Source organism: Babylonia areolata, chromosome 4, assembly GCF_041734735.1.
Source record: "Babylonia areolata isolate BAREFJ2019XMU chromosome 4, ASM4173473v1, whole genome shotgun sequence".
Classification (NCBI taxonomy): Eukaryota; Metazoa; Mollusca; class Gastropoda; order Neogastropoda; family Buccinidae; genus Babylonia; species Babylonia areolata.
This window is the reverse complement of record NC_134879.1, coordinates 43,214,063-43,230,919: the sequence shown is the minus strand read 5'-3', so window position 1 is coordinate 43,230,919 and position 16,857 is coordinate 43,214,063. Positions and strand designations below refer to the sequence as shown.

At 42.4% G+C, this 16,857-nt stretch overlaps 1 protein-coding gene across 9 annotated transcripts in view; it reads left to right on the top strand.

Moving 5' to 3' along the window:
- Window positions 1-421: 421 nt before the first annotated feature.
- The window catches only part of LOC143281195 (cilia- and flagella-associated protein 70-like), a 69,487-nt gene continuing 53,051 nt past the window's right edge, over window positions 422-16,857 (top strand). For 8 of the 9 annotated variants that reach the window (XM_076586253.1, XM_076586250.1, XM_076586256.1 and 5 more), the window contains exons 1-9: window positions 422-455; window positions 1,076-1,165; window positions 3,197-3,383; window positions 4,002-4,100; window positions 6,225-6,307; window positions 8,829-9,005; window positions 9,846-9,863; window positions 13,576-13,703; window positions 14,602-14,751. In XM_076586253.1, the coding sequence (XP_076442368.1) occupies window positions 1,091-1,165; window positions 3,197-3,383; window positions 4,002-4,100; window positions 6,225-6,307; window positions 8,829-9,005; window positions 9,846-9,863; window positions 13,576-13,703; window positions 14,602-14,751 (917 nt within the window). In that variant the 5' untranslated portion in view covers window positions 422-455; window positions 1,076-1,090. The remainder of the gene's footprint in view (window positions 456-1,075; window positions 1,166-3,196; window positions 3,384-4,001; window positions 4,101-6,224; window positions 6,308-8,828; window positions 9,006-9,845; window positions 9,864-13,575; window positions 13,704-14,601; window positions 14,752-16,857) is intronic. The other variant, XM_076586249.1, reaches the window with a different exon arrangement.

Here is a 16,857-nt window from a genome sequence, read left to right as displayed (position 1 = left end):
ACACTGTCAGTTGTACAACGTTTGCATGCAGAAAATAAAGTATCAAAAGAGATTAAATGAAAATAATAAAATAATGGATATAAAATGGAAATAAAAATCATCAGTAATATTTTTACGAAAACATTCATTCTGACAGTTTTCACGCTGTTTTACAAGCTGTCCGTTTGGCCATGTTTATCGGTGACGGCACACAGACGCAAGTGCGACTGCGCACACACAGACACACACATATGTGGGCACGATCGCGCGCGCGCACACACACACACACACACGCACGCACGCACGCGCGCGCGCCCGGGCGCGGGCGCCCACCTACATTGCAGAAGGTGAAGGACGCACAGGGAGGGAAAGGAGGGAATGTCATCGCTCCAGGGTGTTGTCTAAGGGACGTTACTCTCAACATGTTTGGGCTTGTTGCTAAGAGAAACCGGAAGTTGAGAATTTAACTTGAGAAGGTAAGCGTGCAGTCGTTACGTTTGAATCACATCTTTATTGCTTAAATACATTCGTTAAAGTTTTTGGTTATTATACTGAAGATTTGTCAATTGTCAGCGTTCCGCTAAACGTCATACTGACAAAAAGATTGCTGGTTTTTATGACCGGGCACTGTTTACTGAAAAATTGTTCTCTGTTGGTGTTTCTCCACACACAGACACAAATAATTATCTGTACTGAGTTGTTAATTAATCTCCTTGCTCTGTATCCAGATTCCTTTATAAAGCTATGTCATTTATGAATTTAGTCCAGGTCATTTTTCTGATATAGAATTTTTTTTCCTGAACAAACTTAAGACATGAATGTGCGTAATTACGTACACGAGCGTTCATAAATTCCATCAAAATTGTGTGTGTGTGTGTGTGTGTGTGTGTGTGTGTGTGTGTGTGTGTGTGTTAGAGGGGGAGGGGTGGGGTGGGGGGGGAGAGAAGGACTCACAGAGTCAGTAAACTTATGGTGACAGAAAACATGAAATTAGGCTACATTTTTCATGCACCATGTATTTTCAAAGGTTGTTATTAGTGGAATAATTGAAAAATACTATAGTTGATACTGACAAACCTATGTTATCTTCTTGCAGTTAAAATTGCCCAGCATGGCAGAAACAGAACCTGTCCACGTGCGGCCACCAGAGCCAATCGCCATCACTGTGTGCACTGCACGCAATCTGGTACAGTACAAGTCTATATTTTTTGGTCTTCTTCTTCTTCTTCTTCTTCTTCTTCTTCTTCCATGTACACCCACGGTCAACATTTTGACCATTATTGGTCATTACTTTATTGAGTCATATGGTTTTCAGAATGTTTCACTGGAATACTGTGTATTTCTTTTAGCTTATATAACTTTATGGCTATACATATAACTATGTATATATATATATAATTTGTCATCAGCAATTTATTTTTATCATTATGATAGGAATTCTCTGTCCAAACAATAATGATCACAGTGACTTTCAAGATCACATTATTATGTGTGGGTAAGTACATTATTATATATACAAATAGTGGAAAATAAAGTGAAAGTGGGGATGAGGGAGGGGGTGGGGATAAATGTACATGTGAATTGGGTGTGAAGGGCAAGCTTAAGAGGGAGTCTAGGATTTTTTTCTTGATATCTATTTTACTGTATATCAGTCTGTCTCCTGTTACCTATGTATTTTCACATGTTTATATTCCTCTCTTTCCGTTTGTTGGTCTTTTCCTACTTATGTGTCAGTTTCATCATTCTTTTTTTACCATGTGGATGCAGTGTCGGTTCTGGGCAGGTTTTACATAGGGCTGGGCAGAATGAAAACAGCTGCAACCTTTTTCTGCATAATATTTCAGAAGTGGCAAGCGCTCGTGTTGATGTACTCTCCCATGGGGAGAAGAGTCTCTGGTGTGCTCTTTCAGATGTTGTTTCAGTTTCCTCATTCAAAAAGTGTTACCTGCAGTTGGTTATGCACTATTTCAGTACATTTTTTTTTTATTTGACTGTCCACCTCTCACAATCCAATATAAGAACAGGAGGATAGATTTGAACGAATGAAATGGTGATATTCAGGGTGTTTTGTATGTATGATTCCCAGCAATTTATGACATCAGTCACTGAGGTCATGTGTTTCTGTCTGTGCTGGATAGCCTGTAGTCTATTTTATTGTTAATATGACTGATGACTTCTCAACCCAAAGCCCCCACCACTCCACAATTAGCTGGTGCTTTGGGTTTTTGTTTTTTTTCTTATGACACCCCCTTCTCCATCAAAACCCTCACCTACTCGACAAACCAATGTATGAGGTAGTGTGTTTATGCTGAAATGAATGAATGCATATATGTCTAAATCAAGTTGTAGCACATGAATAGACAATAAACCAATAATAATAAGAAGAATCTCAGTTTCCTCTCAGACTCACCCAGTTTCAGTTTCAGTTTCTCCAGAAGGCATCACTGCATTCGGACAAATCCATATGCAGCAACATGTGCCAGGTAGATGCCTGACCAGCAGCATAACCCAAGATGCTTGTCAGACCTTCATGCATAAGTATATTTGTGTCAGATTGTACTTGTTCCAAAGAATTTTGCCAGAGGACAATTTGTATATCGCCATGAATTCATTTTTAGTGTGCTGCACTCCAGATTTTGGTTCAATGTCTCATCTGAATGACTTGATACTAAACTTGGGAGAAAGGCCAAGAACAGGATTTGAACCTAGCCCCTCAGGACACTGTATGGGCAGATGAGTGTCTTAACCACTCTGCCACCTTCCTCATCACGTCACTCCTTAACAGGAAGGTGGCAAAATGGTTAAGACGCTCGTCTGCCAGTACACAATCTATGAGGGTCTGGGCTCTCGCCCTTTCTCCCAAGTCATTCGTATTCATCTAGTCGTTGTTTAGATGAGACTATAAACTGAGGTCCTGTGTGCAGCACGCACTTGGCGAACTAAAAAAGAACCCATGGCAATGAGAGTGTTGTCCTTTGGCAAAATCATGTAAAAAATCCTGAAAAAAATCCACTTGAATAGGTGCACAAATATGTGTGCACACACTCAAGGCCTGACTAAGCGCGTTGGGTTATGCTGTTGGTCAGGCATCTGCCTAGCAGATGTGGTGTAGCGTATATGGATGTGTCCGAACGCAGTGACACCTCCTTGAGAAACTGAAAGAGAATCTGGAAACCTCACTGAGGTCCGTCTCATCACAATGTGTGTGGTGTTTCAGCGTGGCTCCAAGGGGGACACGGTAAATGTGATGGTGAAGGTGGAGTTCGCGGAGAAAGTGCTGGGGGAGTCCCCCAAAGTGGACTGCACAGCCGAGACCCCTGCAGAGTTCAACTTCACCACCAACCTCTCCTGCACCTTTGAGGATCCGCTGGCCCTGGATGAAATCGCCTACAAGCCTGTTGTCTGTGAGTTATGCTGGCGTTTGTGTGTGTGTGTGTGTTCGTTTCATGTGTGTGTGTGTGTGTGTGTGTGTGTGTTTCATGTGTGTGTGTGTGTGTTTATATGTGTGTGTGTTTGTGTGTGTATATATATATATGTGTGTGTGTGTTTATATGTGTTTGTGAAAGTGTGTGTGTATGTGTGTTTGTATGTGTGTGTGTATGTGTGTGTGTGTGTTTTCATATGTGTGTGTGTGTTCGTGTGAGCGTGTATATGTTTGTCTGAGTGTGTGTGAAGAAAGGGGGTTTATGTTTGTAATCACATGACACGCTATTTATTATTATATCTGGTAGAAAATGCCTATATTTTGGTAATGTTTTACATAATTCCTGGTATATAATCAACAATATGAAGAATGAGAGTAACTTTATTACCTCTGTAAGAGAAATAACTTCACTTACTTTCTCTTTCTTGGGTAGTAAAAGTGATTCTGGTTCTGATTCTTAAGATGGTAAAAAAAAAAAAGCCTGAATGCTTGAATAATGCATTAAGCAATCACCTTGTAATGTGTGTGTGTGTACATGTGCATGTGTGTGTGTGTGTGTGTGTGTGTGTGTGTGTGTGCGCGCGCGCATGTGTGACAGTGACGGTGATAGAAGTTCTGCCGAAGGAGAGACGCCAGAAGGAGGAAAAGACCAACACTCTGGGTCAATGTACCGTGGATCTGCTGCCGTTAGTGAAAGGTACTTGGTTTTAATTTTTCCAATAGTTTTCACATTAATGCAGTGTCAGGTTCTGTTTCAGTGAGGTGTCAAAGTATGGGGATTGATCTATACATTCAACACCACATCTGTTCAAAAGATTTAACAGATTAAAAAGAATGAAGGAGCAAGATTCAATATACCATTAGAAAAATTGAAATAGTTGCATGTGTATGCATGCATAACATATGTGTGGTTTCACATCAGTAGTCATCATTTACTCTCACTATGGTATCTTTGTAGATTTTTGTCCTCATCCACCAACACCTTCACAGTATGTATGATAATCAATCGGTTAATATTTTGCAATTTTATAAGTTCATTGACAGTATTATTCGCTGTATTCATACATGAGTGCCAGTATTGAGCCATCGGAAACAGAAGATGATTGGCAGATAAATCACGGATCAATGTTTAGGTGTTTGGAAATTCTTACTATGATTCAGTCATTTGCCTTCTATGTAGCCTTCACTCGTTTTATATATACCAAGGGTGGGTTTCTCAAGGCCCTGACCAGCACCTTGGGTTTATATTTGTATTTGTATTTGTATTTCTTTTTATCACAACAGATTTCTCTGTGTGAAATTCAGGCTGCTCTCCCCAGGGAGAGCGCGTTGCTACATTACAGCGCCACCCTTTTTTTTTTGTATTTTTTCCTGCGTGCGGTTTTATTTGTTTTTCCTATTGAAGTGGATTTTTCTACAGAATTTTGCCAGGAACAACCCTTTTGTTGCCGTGGGTTCTTTTACGTGCGCTAAGTGCATGCTGCACACGGGACCTCAGTTTATCGTCTCATGCGAATGACTAGCGTCCAGACCACCACTCAAGGTCTAGTGGAGGGGGAGAAAATATCGGCGGCTGAGCCGTGATTCGATCCAGCACGCTCAGATTCTCTCGCTTCCTAGGCAGACGTGTTACCTCTAGGCCATCACTCCACTGAGTAGATCAGGTGTTGCTCTTTTTTTTTTCTTATATATATATATATATATATATATATATGTTTTGTTGTTGTTTTTTTTGTTGTTTTTTTTAAATAAATAAAGCAGATGTGTTGAAGCGTACATGGATCAGCCTTCACACTTTGATACCTCCTCCTGGAAATTAAGACTGAAACTTAAACTCTCTCCTTCTGGAAATTTCATCTGAGAAGTTTCCCAGATGTTTGGAAAATTGTTCTGTGTGTCTATATGTATGTTATATACGGAAGTAGTCAGTAAAGAAATATTGATTATGCATAGTACACAATTAAGTTTATGTCATGATTATTTGAATTTGGTGCATTTTTTGTAGGTTGACATGATATTATATTGTCCATTGTTTTGTTGATTTGTTGTGGGATATTTCATTCCAGTATTCCAGTGCAAGTACTGGTACCTGTGATTGCTTTTAGTTTTATTGATACAATATCATTTGTCCAGTGTGGTTTGAAAGGTTACTCTTCACCTTTCATTTGACTGAGAGAAACTGAAAGAATGAGGGAGAGAGAGAGATAGCGAGAGAGAGAGAGAGAGAGTGGGCGTGTGTGTGTGTCCATTTGCATTTGTGTGTGGATGCTCACATGTTTGTTGTGCTTCTATATGTTTGTGTGAGTGTGCATGTATTGTATTACTTTATGTCACAACATATTTCTTTGTGTAAAATTTAAGCTACTCTGCCTGGGGATAGTATGTTGCCACATTACAGCACCACCCTTGGTTTTTTTTTATTTTTCATTTTATTTTTATATATTTGCAGGCATATTTGTTTTACGATCAAAGTGGATTTTTCAACAGGGTGTTGCCATGGACAATGGTTTTCTTGGCATGGTTTTTTTTTTTTTTAAAAACTTTTGCTACACTGCAAAATGCATATGGGACTGTTATTGTCTCATCCAAATGACTAGCACCCAGACCACCACTCAAGGTCTAGTGGAGGGAGGGTTGGAGGTGACTAAAAATCATGGTCCATAAATGTCTATGTGTGTGTGCTGCTGGTTAGGCATCTACTTAGCAAATGTGGTGTAGCGTAGATGGATTTGTCCGAACACAGTGATGCCTCCTTGAGTAACTGAACTGAACTGAACTGTGTGGGTGCATTTGAACCTGTAAGTCTTTTGTACTCACCCAGGAGAGACCAGCTGCAAGTACACACTGGTCATCAACTCTTTACCGGGCTCCCCTTTGGATTCCATTCCCCCAGAAAATCCACGAGTGAGTATTCATCTCTTTCTTTCTTTTTTTTTTTTTCTTTTTTTTTTTTTTTTACCGTCTTGGTTTTCAAAGTGTATGAGCTACTGTATTGTATTGTATTTACTGCATTGTATTACTGTTTTTTGTGTGGTCACAACCGATATCTCAGTGTGAAATTTGGGTTTAATTACACAATACTTAACCGTGACCCACTAGTGCAGACTCCGGCAGGGGTCTGATTCCTGTCCTGTGCAAATTACTACCCACCTGTGCGGAGAAAACAAAAGTAGCTACGGCCGATAACCTCCCGAAGTAAGTTACCTCCATCGCAGCGCACTGACAATAGAACAGATGAGCCCTGCACCTTGTTGTGCCATTCTACACTAGTGGGTCACGGTTAAGTATGTGTAATCAAAAGGAAATTTTCTTCCTAAAATTACGTAACATACTTACCGTGACCCACATTTCAGACCCTCCCGTTCCTCCCCGCTTTCTGTTCTCCCTGCACGCTGCGCTGGTTGTGGCAAATTGCCATAAAAAGAGGGCGCTAGTCAGGGATGCACAGGGGAGGTAACCTACTAAGGGAGGTTATTGGCCGTAGCTACTTTCATTTTCTCCGCATAGGCGGGTAGTAGTTTGCACAGGACAGGAATCAGACCCCTGCTGGAGTCTGCACTAGTGGGTCATGGTAAGTATGTTACTTAAACGTAATTTTAGGAAGAACATTTCCTTTGTTCTCCCAAAGGAGAGTGTCACCACAGTGCAGTGCCACACTTTTCTTTTCTTTTTTCTTCTGTTCTCTCTGCAAGTGTGTTATGTTTTACTGTGAAAGTGGATTTTGGGACAGAAATTTTGCCAGGGACAACCCTTTCATTGCTGTGGGTTCTTTCACGTGCCACTAAGTGCATGCTGCAAACGGGACCTCAGTTTTTCATCTCATCCGAAAGACTAGCATCAAGGGCACTACTCAAGGTCTTCTGGAGGGCAGAGTAAAAATCCTGGTCTGTATGTGGGACTGGAACCAGAAGACACATGCTTCCTAGATGGGCATGTTGCCACCAGACCACGGCTCCACTGTGGTGCCTAAGGCTGAAATCTTGGCATGACCCTGTGATTCGCAAGTGGTTTTTTTTTGTTTTTGTTTTTTTCTGGGACCACAACTCTCACATTCACCCATATATCTATGACTTCAAATGGGTATTTACATGTGACAGTTTTTTACCCTACAATACAGTCAGCTACAGTTCTTTTGGGACTAAGGGGTTGAAAAGCTGATTTGAATATACTGAATTTTGGAAAATGGTGAACAGGTAGTGACAATGTATTTGAATTCTATTCTATTCTATTTATGACAAAGGATAAAACAACTTTGCTGAAGCTATCTAAGTTTACAAGAATGATTATGCAAAATCATTGAAATATTACTCCAGTACACCTCTGCTGAACTAAATTCCCCAAACACACTGTTCATATATGTTGACGCAGTTTGCATCTTTTTAGAACAGCTCCTCCATGCAGATGATAGCTTATGACTGTGCATTTTCTCATTTCTGTACATGTTCATCGTGTGCTGCTTAATCATGCCACTGAACTGTTGCCATGTTTTGTTTCCCTTTTTGTTCTCTTCACTCCAGTTTCTTCCATGTTCTCCCTTGGAGGAGCCACTTTTTTGGCAGGATCGGTTAGGCATTGGACTTGTGATTCAGTGTTCACCAATGATCAAAGGATCAAGGCCTCGTTCAGGACAGGTGTTGTGCCCTTGGGGAAGGCACTTTACCTGGATTTTCCTCACTCCCACCCAGATATGATTGGGTACCTATATTCAGTTGGGAAAGCTTAAAACTACAGAAGGAGAGGACTGGATCCCCGCCATCCTATACCAAGCCCTGGAGGATATGAATTTGTTGCCGTGATGGCTGTAAAAGGCTATGGGGCCTTTAACTTCTTTTTTTTTCAACCTTTACAGAAGGGGTGGGTTTCTGGAACAACCTTTGACCTTGATCCTGTGTCAGCCAGAGATGGGGGTGATCTATGCCAAACACTGGACACAGAGGAAGCGAATTTGCCGCCCTGGTTTTGGGGCCTTTAACCTTTTATTTAACTCTTCCAGAGAGAGGGGGAGGAGGGGGAAGGGGTTTTGGAGTAACCGTTGACCTTGACACCTGTGCCAGCCTGAGATGGAGGACGGTGGGGGTGAACGAGGCCCTGTTGGATCTGCAGCAGCTGGGGGCTGGGGGTGGGGGGATGCGGGGAGGGAGTGTGTGTTGATCTTGACACCCTGTGCCAGCCGGAGATTGAGGTAACGGTGGGGGTGAGCGAGGCCCTGTTGGACCCGCAGCAGCTAGGGGGTGGGGGTGAGGGTGGGGGGTTGTGTGTCCTGGATTAACCGTTGATCTTGACACCCTGTGATAGCCGGAGATGGCGGTGACGATGGGGGTGAGTGAGGCCCTGTTGGACCTGCAGCAGCTGGGGTGTGGGGATGGTGGTGGGGATGGGGGTTATGTGTCCTGGATTAACTGTTGACCTTGACACCCTCTGCCAGCCGGAGATGGAGGTGACGGTGGGGGTGAACGAGGCCCTGTTGGACCCGCAGCAGCTGCAGGACGGGAACCTGATGACAGTCACCGTGGAGTCGCTCTTCTCTCCCCCTGACAGCTGGCAACTGACCGGCACCCAATTCTTCTACAGTGCCGCCCTGCCTGTGCCCTGCAGCACTGAGGTGGGTATCTGTGTGGAGTGGGTGGGTATGGGTGTGGAGTGTGGGGGCGGGGAGGGATGGTTGGGGGAGGGGTGTGTCGGGGGGCGGGAGGGTGTAGGGGAGGGGATGGGGAGGGCATGTTGTGTTTGGGGAAGGGTGTATGTGTGAGTGTGTGGGGGGGAGGGGAGGGAGGTGTAGGGGTGGGGATGGGGAGTGTGCTTGTGCATGTCTGTGGGTGTAATGTGTGTGTGTGTGTCTGTGGATGTGAAATGTGAATGTGTGTATGGATGTGTGTGTGTAACAGATGTGGTGTGTGTGTGTGTGTGTGTGTGAGAGAGAGAGAGAGAGAGAGAATGTGGGGGGGGGAGTTTTTGGGAGGAGTGTGGATGTGTATGTCTGAGGGTGTTCTGTGTGTGTGTGTGTGTGTGTGTGTGTGTGTGTGTGTGCGTGTGTATATATGAGTGTGGATGGGTGTATATGTATGTGTGTTTGTTTTGTTTGTTTGTGTGTATAATGTTCATGCGTGTGGATGTACGTATATGCATAGATGTTTTTGCAGGGTATGTGTCTTGTGGTATGTGTGTTTGTGAGTGAATGACTGTGCGTGCATACATATGCGTGTGGATGTATGTATGTGTATGTGTGAGCATGCATATATACGTGTGCAAGTTTGTATAGATCAGTGCATATTCATGTGAACTTGTGTACATTTTATACTGCTCTTAGTCTTAGTTAAGAAGCAAAAAAAAAAAAAAAACCAAAGCAAAAACAACAACAACACTCTTTTATTTTTGTGTGAGTACATTGGTTAGAGGGATTATCTCACACCCAAAAATGCAATGTGGAAGACTGGTTTTGCAGGATGGACAAGAGACAAAGGCAAGTGAATGGATGGAGTACCGGTGTTCGGTGTTTGGTTTGGGTTTGGATTCGTGTACATGCCATAATTATGGCTTGGCAGTGAATGTTGGGTGGTTTTGAAGTGTGTGTTATATATGTTTATTTCATTTGTCATCAGGATTTTTTTGTTGTTGTATATTTGACTGGGAATTGTAGGGAATTTTGTGTGTGTGTGTGTGTTTGTGTGTGAGTGTGTGTGCATGCATGTGTATGCAGTATGTACGTGTGTGTGTGTGTCTATGTGTGTTTCTGTGTGTACATGTATATATATATGTACATGTGTGTGTGTGCTTGTGTGTGTGTGTGTGTGTGTGTGTGTGTGTGTGTGCACGCATATGAATGTGTGTGCGTGTGTATGTGTGCATGTGTGTGTGTGTGTGTGAAAGTGTTTGCATGTATCAATGTGTATGTGTGTGCGTATGTGACTGCATATGCTTTTGCACTCGGATGTTTTGTCACATTGTACGTGTTTATGCGTATCAGAGTGCACACGCAAAGTTATGTCTTAAAGCGAGCACACATGTATGTCTGTGGTTTTCTGTATCAAGATGTTTTGGGGGGGGTGTCTTGAATGCTTTGCTTGTAAATTTGCCAGTATCTGTCCTTTTTTTTGTGAATTGTAGTTTTCAATTTTTCATTACACATACACATGGAAAAAGGGAAAAAGCAAAACAAAACAATAAACAGATATTACATGAATGAAATAAGGTTCATCTGAACTATCAGTTGCAAACATTATTTCAGAATGTACAAGAAATAAGTCTTTCACGAATGAGACAAGCGTCATCTAAACTATCTGTTGCAAGCATTATTTCAATAATTAAAACAAAAAGAGTAAATGAAATAAAATTATTTTTTTTAAAACGTGTGCAGAACAGACAAACAGATAACACAGCATAATACAGGTAGGTTTTGAGATTCAGACACATATAGATACATTTTTGTATGTATGCACAATTACAGATGCACATGAAGACAGATGCCAGTAGTGTTCGTCATTGTGTCCGTCAGTTTTCATTCAGTGTTGCTTGCCAGTGGTGTGGCGTGGGTGTGTGTGTGAAGGGGAATTGCTTTCCATGACAGTGCCAACTCCTAATTAAGTCTGGATCATTTAGAGTTCAAAGCAGTCATCATATCATGACTTTTGTTCTTTTTATGCATGGATAGATTTTTTTTATACTTTATATAAGGCCCTCAAAAGTGCTATGTTTTTGTTATATACTAAAAAAAAAAAAAGGTCATATTCTGAGAAACAAGTGTCAAGTGTTCACAAATGCTGAGGTATACTGGTAAATGCTACATAAATTCGCTATAATTATGATCATAATCATAATAATGATAATGATATCATTAATGATAATTGTGATGATAATAATGATGATATGATGATGATGATGATAACAACAAGAACAATGATGGATATTTATTATGCGCTCTACTTCCGTAGCACATGGGCTCAGAGGCTAACAATTGATATCAATATAGGGGAAAATGGAATGATAAAAAAATGACAACACATGACACTATAATCAAGGCTTATGAGAACAACAAATTGAAAGTAGGAATTACAACACATACACACACACACACACACACACACACACACACAAACACACACACACACACATAACGCCACACCACACCACACCATACCACACACACCACACCACACCACACCACATGCCAACTCGTAGATACCTATGTAGGCAGATTTGTACATATGTGTGTTTGAAGGCAGATTTATACAGAAAATGGGAACTAAATTCGTGTAAAATAAAGACAGTTAATGGCTTATGGCTAAGGAGCTTCCAGTTTGGATCTGTGTTTGCTAGCTGCTAATCTTGGTCATTGAATGATTATTGAACAACTTCCTGATCTGAATATTTCCATGAAGGTTATAATTTTTTATTGATCAGCTAAATGTTTGTGATAGAAGTTATCTTATTATCTTTCTTCTTCTTCTTCTTCTTCTTCTTCTTCTTCTTCTTCTTCTTCTTCTTCTTCTTCTTCTTCTTCTTCTTTCTGTCTCTGCTGTCATCTCTTTCAAACTGTTGAATGACTTCCTGATCTGAATATATTCAGAAGGTTACGAATCATTATTGATCAGCTAAAGGTTTGCGATAGGTGTTATTGTTTTATTCTTTCTCCTTCTCTGCCTTTGTCTCTTTCTCTCTCTGTCTTTCTCTGATTGCCCACGTCTCTTTGTCCATTTCAGTGCCTCTCTTTGTCCTGCATCTCTTGCTTCTCTTTCTGTTTGCTTTGTTTGTGTCTGTCTGTCTTTTAATGTCTGCCCATCTCCCTCTCTCTCTCTCTCTCTCTGTCCTTCTTTCTCCCTCTCTCCACCCCCCCTCTCTCTCTCCCCCTGTCTCTGTGTGTCTCTGTGTCTCTCCCTCTCTCTCTCGCTTTCTATAAATGTCTATTTATCTGTTACTTTTTTTTTTCTGGCAGCTGTAGCATTTAATTTATATGCACACTTCTACATCAACACAGATACAGACAAATGATCAAGGATCCTCCCCTTTGGTGAAGTAAGATGCAGCAGTAACTGTCTCCACATGGTCACGTACTGCCATACCCTCACACACAGTGGTTACACATTCAATTTTATCAACTAAAGCATGACACAACAAGCATGTTAAAAGGTGTGCAAGACAGCAGAACTGTCTTCTTGAGTGGAGAGACTGACAGACAGACAGACACGCAGACAGAGGGGGTACGATAGAGAAAGTGGTCAGTCAGTCATCAGATAAACGGAAAGACGCAGACATGCAGGCAGACAAAAAGACTACAACAACAGACAGACACTGTATTATAGTATTTGGGGATTCAAACTTGTGGACTCTCACTTTATAGCCAGGCCCCTCACCACTAGGCCACTGTTCCACAAACCACTGCAACCAGCTGACATATAGAATGGGTAAACTCCTGTTCTGGCATCCTAAATTAAGGAACCTATTTTACTGGCAATTTTTGTGCATGCATGAAACAATATTACCGTTATATAGTAGATGTTGTAACCCATTTTCAGTGGATTTCGACTCTTATTTTGCATGTTATTTTACTCAACTGTGATGCGGATTCAGTCACTAAACTATCGTGCCACCATCTTGCTTTTTCCAGTTTGGGTCCCACAAACCATGAAAATGTAACTAATAGGTGCAATAATTTGGGACACTTTTTCTTCTTCTTGTTCGTGGGCTGCAACTCCCATGTTCACTCATATGTACACAAGTGGGCTTTTATGTGTGTGACTGTTTTTACCCCGCCATGTAGGCAGCCATACTCTGTTTTCGGGGGTGTGCATGCTGAGCTTGTTCTTGTTTCCATAACCCACCAAACGTTGACATGGATTTTAGGATCTTTAACATGTGTATTTCATCTTCTGCTTGTGTGTACACACGAAGAGGGTTCAGGCACTAGCAGCAGGTCCGCACATATGTTGACCTGGAGGATTGGAAAAATCTCCACCCTTTGCCCACCATGCGCCGTTACCAAGATTTGAACCTTTGACCCTCAGATCTAAAGTCCATTGTTACCGAGATTTGAACCTTTGACCCTCAGATCTAAAGTCCATTGCTTTAACCACTCGGTTATTGCGCCCATCATTCATTCAGGACGCTAAAATAGGACATCACTGACAGACAGAAGCATACACAGTGACAGTGAGGACTGTGGTTGGTGTGTTCTCCAGAAGGAAACGCCGGTGGTGTTCCCAGGAGGCACGCTGCGGCCCGGCACCGACAAGGAGCTGCCCAACAAGCAGAAGAAATGGGCCAGTCCGGGCACCGCCGTGGCCAACTCTGTCTACATCACTGACAGGTGAACAACTCTTGTCCGCTGTGTCACCTGTGTCACAGAACCCTTTGTATCTATCAAGACCTGAGAATTTTTCACTACTAAATGATTCAGCTATATCCACAATTTTTTTTCTCCTCAAGACGGAATGAGTAGTGTCCACAGTAAAGCGTGGACATTCACTCCTGTCAGTCACACAGAGGAGTGGAAGGGAAGAAATGTGGATATTGCCAATGATTCATACTGTTGTATTTAAGTGCGCAGAAGCTTGTCTACAATGACCTGAAAAGTTGTGAACACTGATGATTTGATCGTGATTTAATGTGTGATTAATGGCAGATGGCTGAGTAATGTTCACGTTGGGGAAGTTTGGTTGGTTTACTATGTTGAAAGTGCTGCACAGACCGTCACATGCACATACACATGCACCCCCCCCCCCCCCCCACTCCCCCCCACACACACATAGAGGTGTATACCCAATCACAGTTCATACACAATCACTCCCATCATGTACCATCATCATGTACCATTTTTCAGTGTCAACGCCTCTGATGTTGATCAAAGGAACTCACACACACACACACACACACACACACACACACACACACACACAGAGGGGATGCACATGCACCCACACAGTTGACACACAATCACTCCCATCATGCACCATTTTTCAGTGTCAACGCCTCTGATGTTGATCAAAGGAACTCACACACACACACACACACACACACACACACACACACACACACAGAGGGGATGCACATGCACCCACACAGTTGACACACAATCACTCCCATCATGCACCATTTTTCAGTGTCAACGCCTCTGATGTTGATCAAAGGAACACACACACACACACACACACACACACACACAGAGTTCACACACACAATCACTCCCATCATGCACCTTGTTTCAGTGTCATCGCCTCTGACCCTGTTGAGGACGAGGACGGAGACTTCCGTGGCAAAGAGGACCGTGAACACCGACAGATGTCGGAGGCAGAGAAACTGAGGGTCACCTGGAACACTGAGCGACGCTGCTACCTGGAGTCGTCCGCCGTGAAAGCGTGGGTCACTTTGCTCACTTAGTACTACCAGTTAGCTTCCCTGACTTTCCCACACAGATGACCAATTTGTATGGGTAAGAAATCAAATTGCCAAAAAAAACAGAATTTATGAACTGAAAACTTCCAAACCGATCAGTAACATAACGAGTTAGCTGGGGACAAAATATTACACTTCCTCCCTTCTAATGCTGTCATTCAGTGAGATGATGAAAGTATCCAAATTTTTTTGTCCGAAATTTGCACACACTGATGAGTTATAAATCCAGGAAAGCACAAAGAGTTTTGAAACAGATTCAATTCAGAATGTTTTATAGCCATGATAGGGCCCCTTTGTCTAATTCCTTTGTCTACTTTGTGACTTAGACAAAACTGGGTCAGGTGCCATTGTTGACACGCACTGTTCACATGAATCAGTCACTGCGAAAATAACTCTACTGCTCACAAGCACAGCAGCACACACTGCATTTATTGGTAGCAGTGGAGAGTGGAAAGGCCAGTTAAGATATTCTTAGCATTTAACTTCATTATGTAAATTAGGTGCCACGCCAAAAATTCAAAACTATCTAAGGCCCCGATCAGGGTTCTTCATCTGAAACAGTTATAAACAGTAGGGCCTTGATCGGGGTCTTTTGTCCGGAGTGAGTTAACTCTTTCAGTGCCATAGGCAATCTTAGTAGACTAGACAATACACTGCAATAGGCGACCTTTGTTGGCATCAAGTGGTCATGTTAAAAGGACCTTTTTTTTTAATTTTTATTTACATTGTAACAACGCTTGACAGCTGCAGCCAGTTTCCCGGTCAATAGAACGATTGACCTTTGCTCCCTGACCCAGTTTGAAGTGGTCAAGTCAACTGTGTTGTTTTGACATGAACTGAAGCCTGTGACTGACAGCATCAAGTCTAAAATATTTGGTGCTGGGGAGTGTTTTTCATGCAGAAACTTGGCAGTGAAAGAGTTAACTCTTTGTACCCCAAGTACTGATATGTCTGTGGTTTTAGTTCCAGTTTCAGTTGCTGAAGGAAGCATCAGTGTGTTTGGACAAATCCATATACGCTACACCACATCTGCAGGCAGATTCCTGACCAGCAGCATAACCCAACGCACTAGTCAGGCCTTTTGTGCATGCATATTTATATTTATGTACCTATTAGAGTGTATTTCTCCTACAGAAACTTGCCAGAGTACAACACCTTGTGTTGCCATGGGTTCTTTTTCAGTGCGCCAAGTGTGCACTGCACACAGTACCTTGGTTTATTGTCTTATTTGAATGACTAGACGCTCAGTTTGATTTTCCATTCAAACTCGGGTGGCAGGGAAAGACCAGGATTTGAACCCAGAACTGCACGGACACTGTATTGGCAGATAAGCATCTCAACCGTTCTGCCACCTTTCTCCATACTGAAACTGATTTATCAATAACACTCAGTTGATTTACCTTGGACCGATTTTTGATATTTCCATGACACAGTGGGCATTTTCAGTTTTGCATTCTCAATCAGTTGTCTTCTCATTCTGTACTTTTAGCTTGTTGGCTTAAAGCCTGAACCGGACTATAAATGGCGGGCGATTTGAATCAAGCCAGTTTCTCACCAGAGTCTGACACTGTGACGTCGGTGAAGGTTTATTCAAAATAAAAGCCTAATAAAGCTACGGTTTGGCTTCATTTATGGCAGAGAGCAAGATTTGCCTAGCAGCTTCCAATCTAGACCTGAATTGACTTTGGAAAGTACAAAATGTGTCAGCTACACGTAATACAAAATTTGAATGCAGAGAAAAGGGGCGGAGCTAGAGCCGTTTGTGTTTGCGCTAGACGTGTCTGTCAGATAAAAATAGCACCAGCACGTGGTACTGTCCGGTGAGAATTGGAAAGCATGCAGACAGCCCCTCGACGTTGGCAACCGTAAACGACCACATTGTGTGGCAGGAGTACACGGATATCTTTCTCCGCTAACAGTGAGTCGGTCTTTGTTTTGCTTTCACCTCCCACATGTTTACATTTCTACCGGACACGTGCTCGCGCTTTTTATAGATAAACTCCGCCCCTTTCCCTTTTATGGATAGGCTCTAGTGCGCATGCGCAACCGAAACCTTGCTCTCGGGAGTT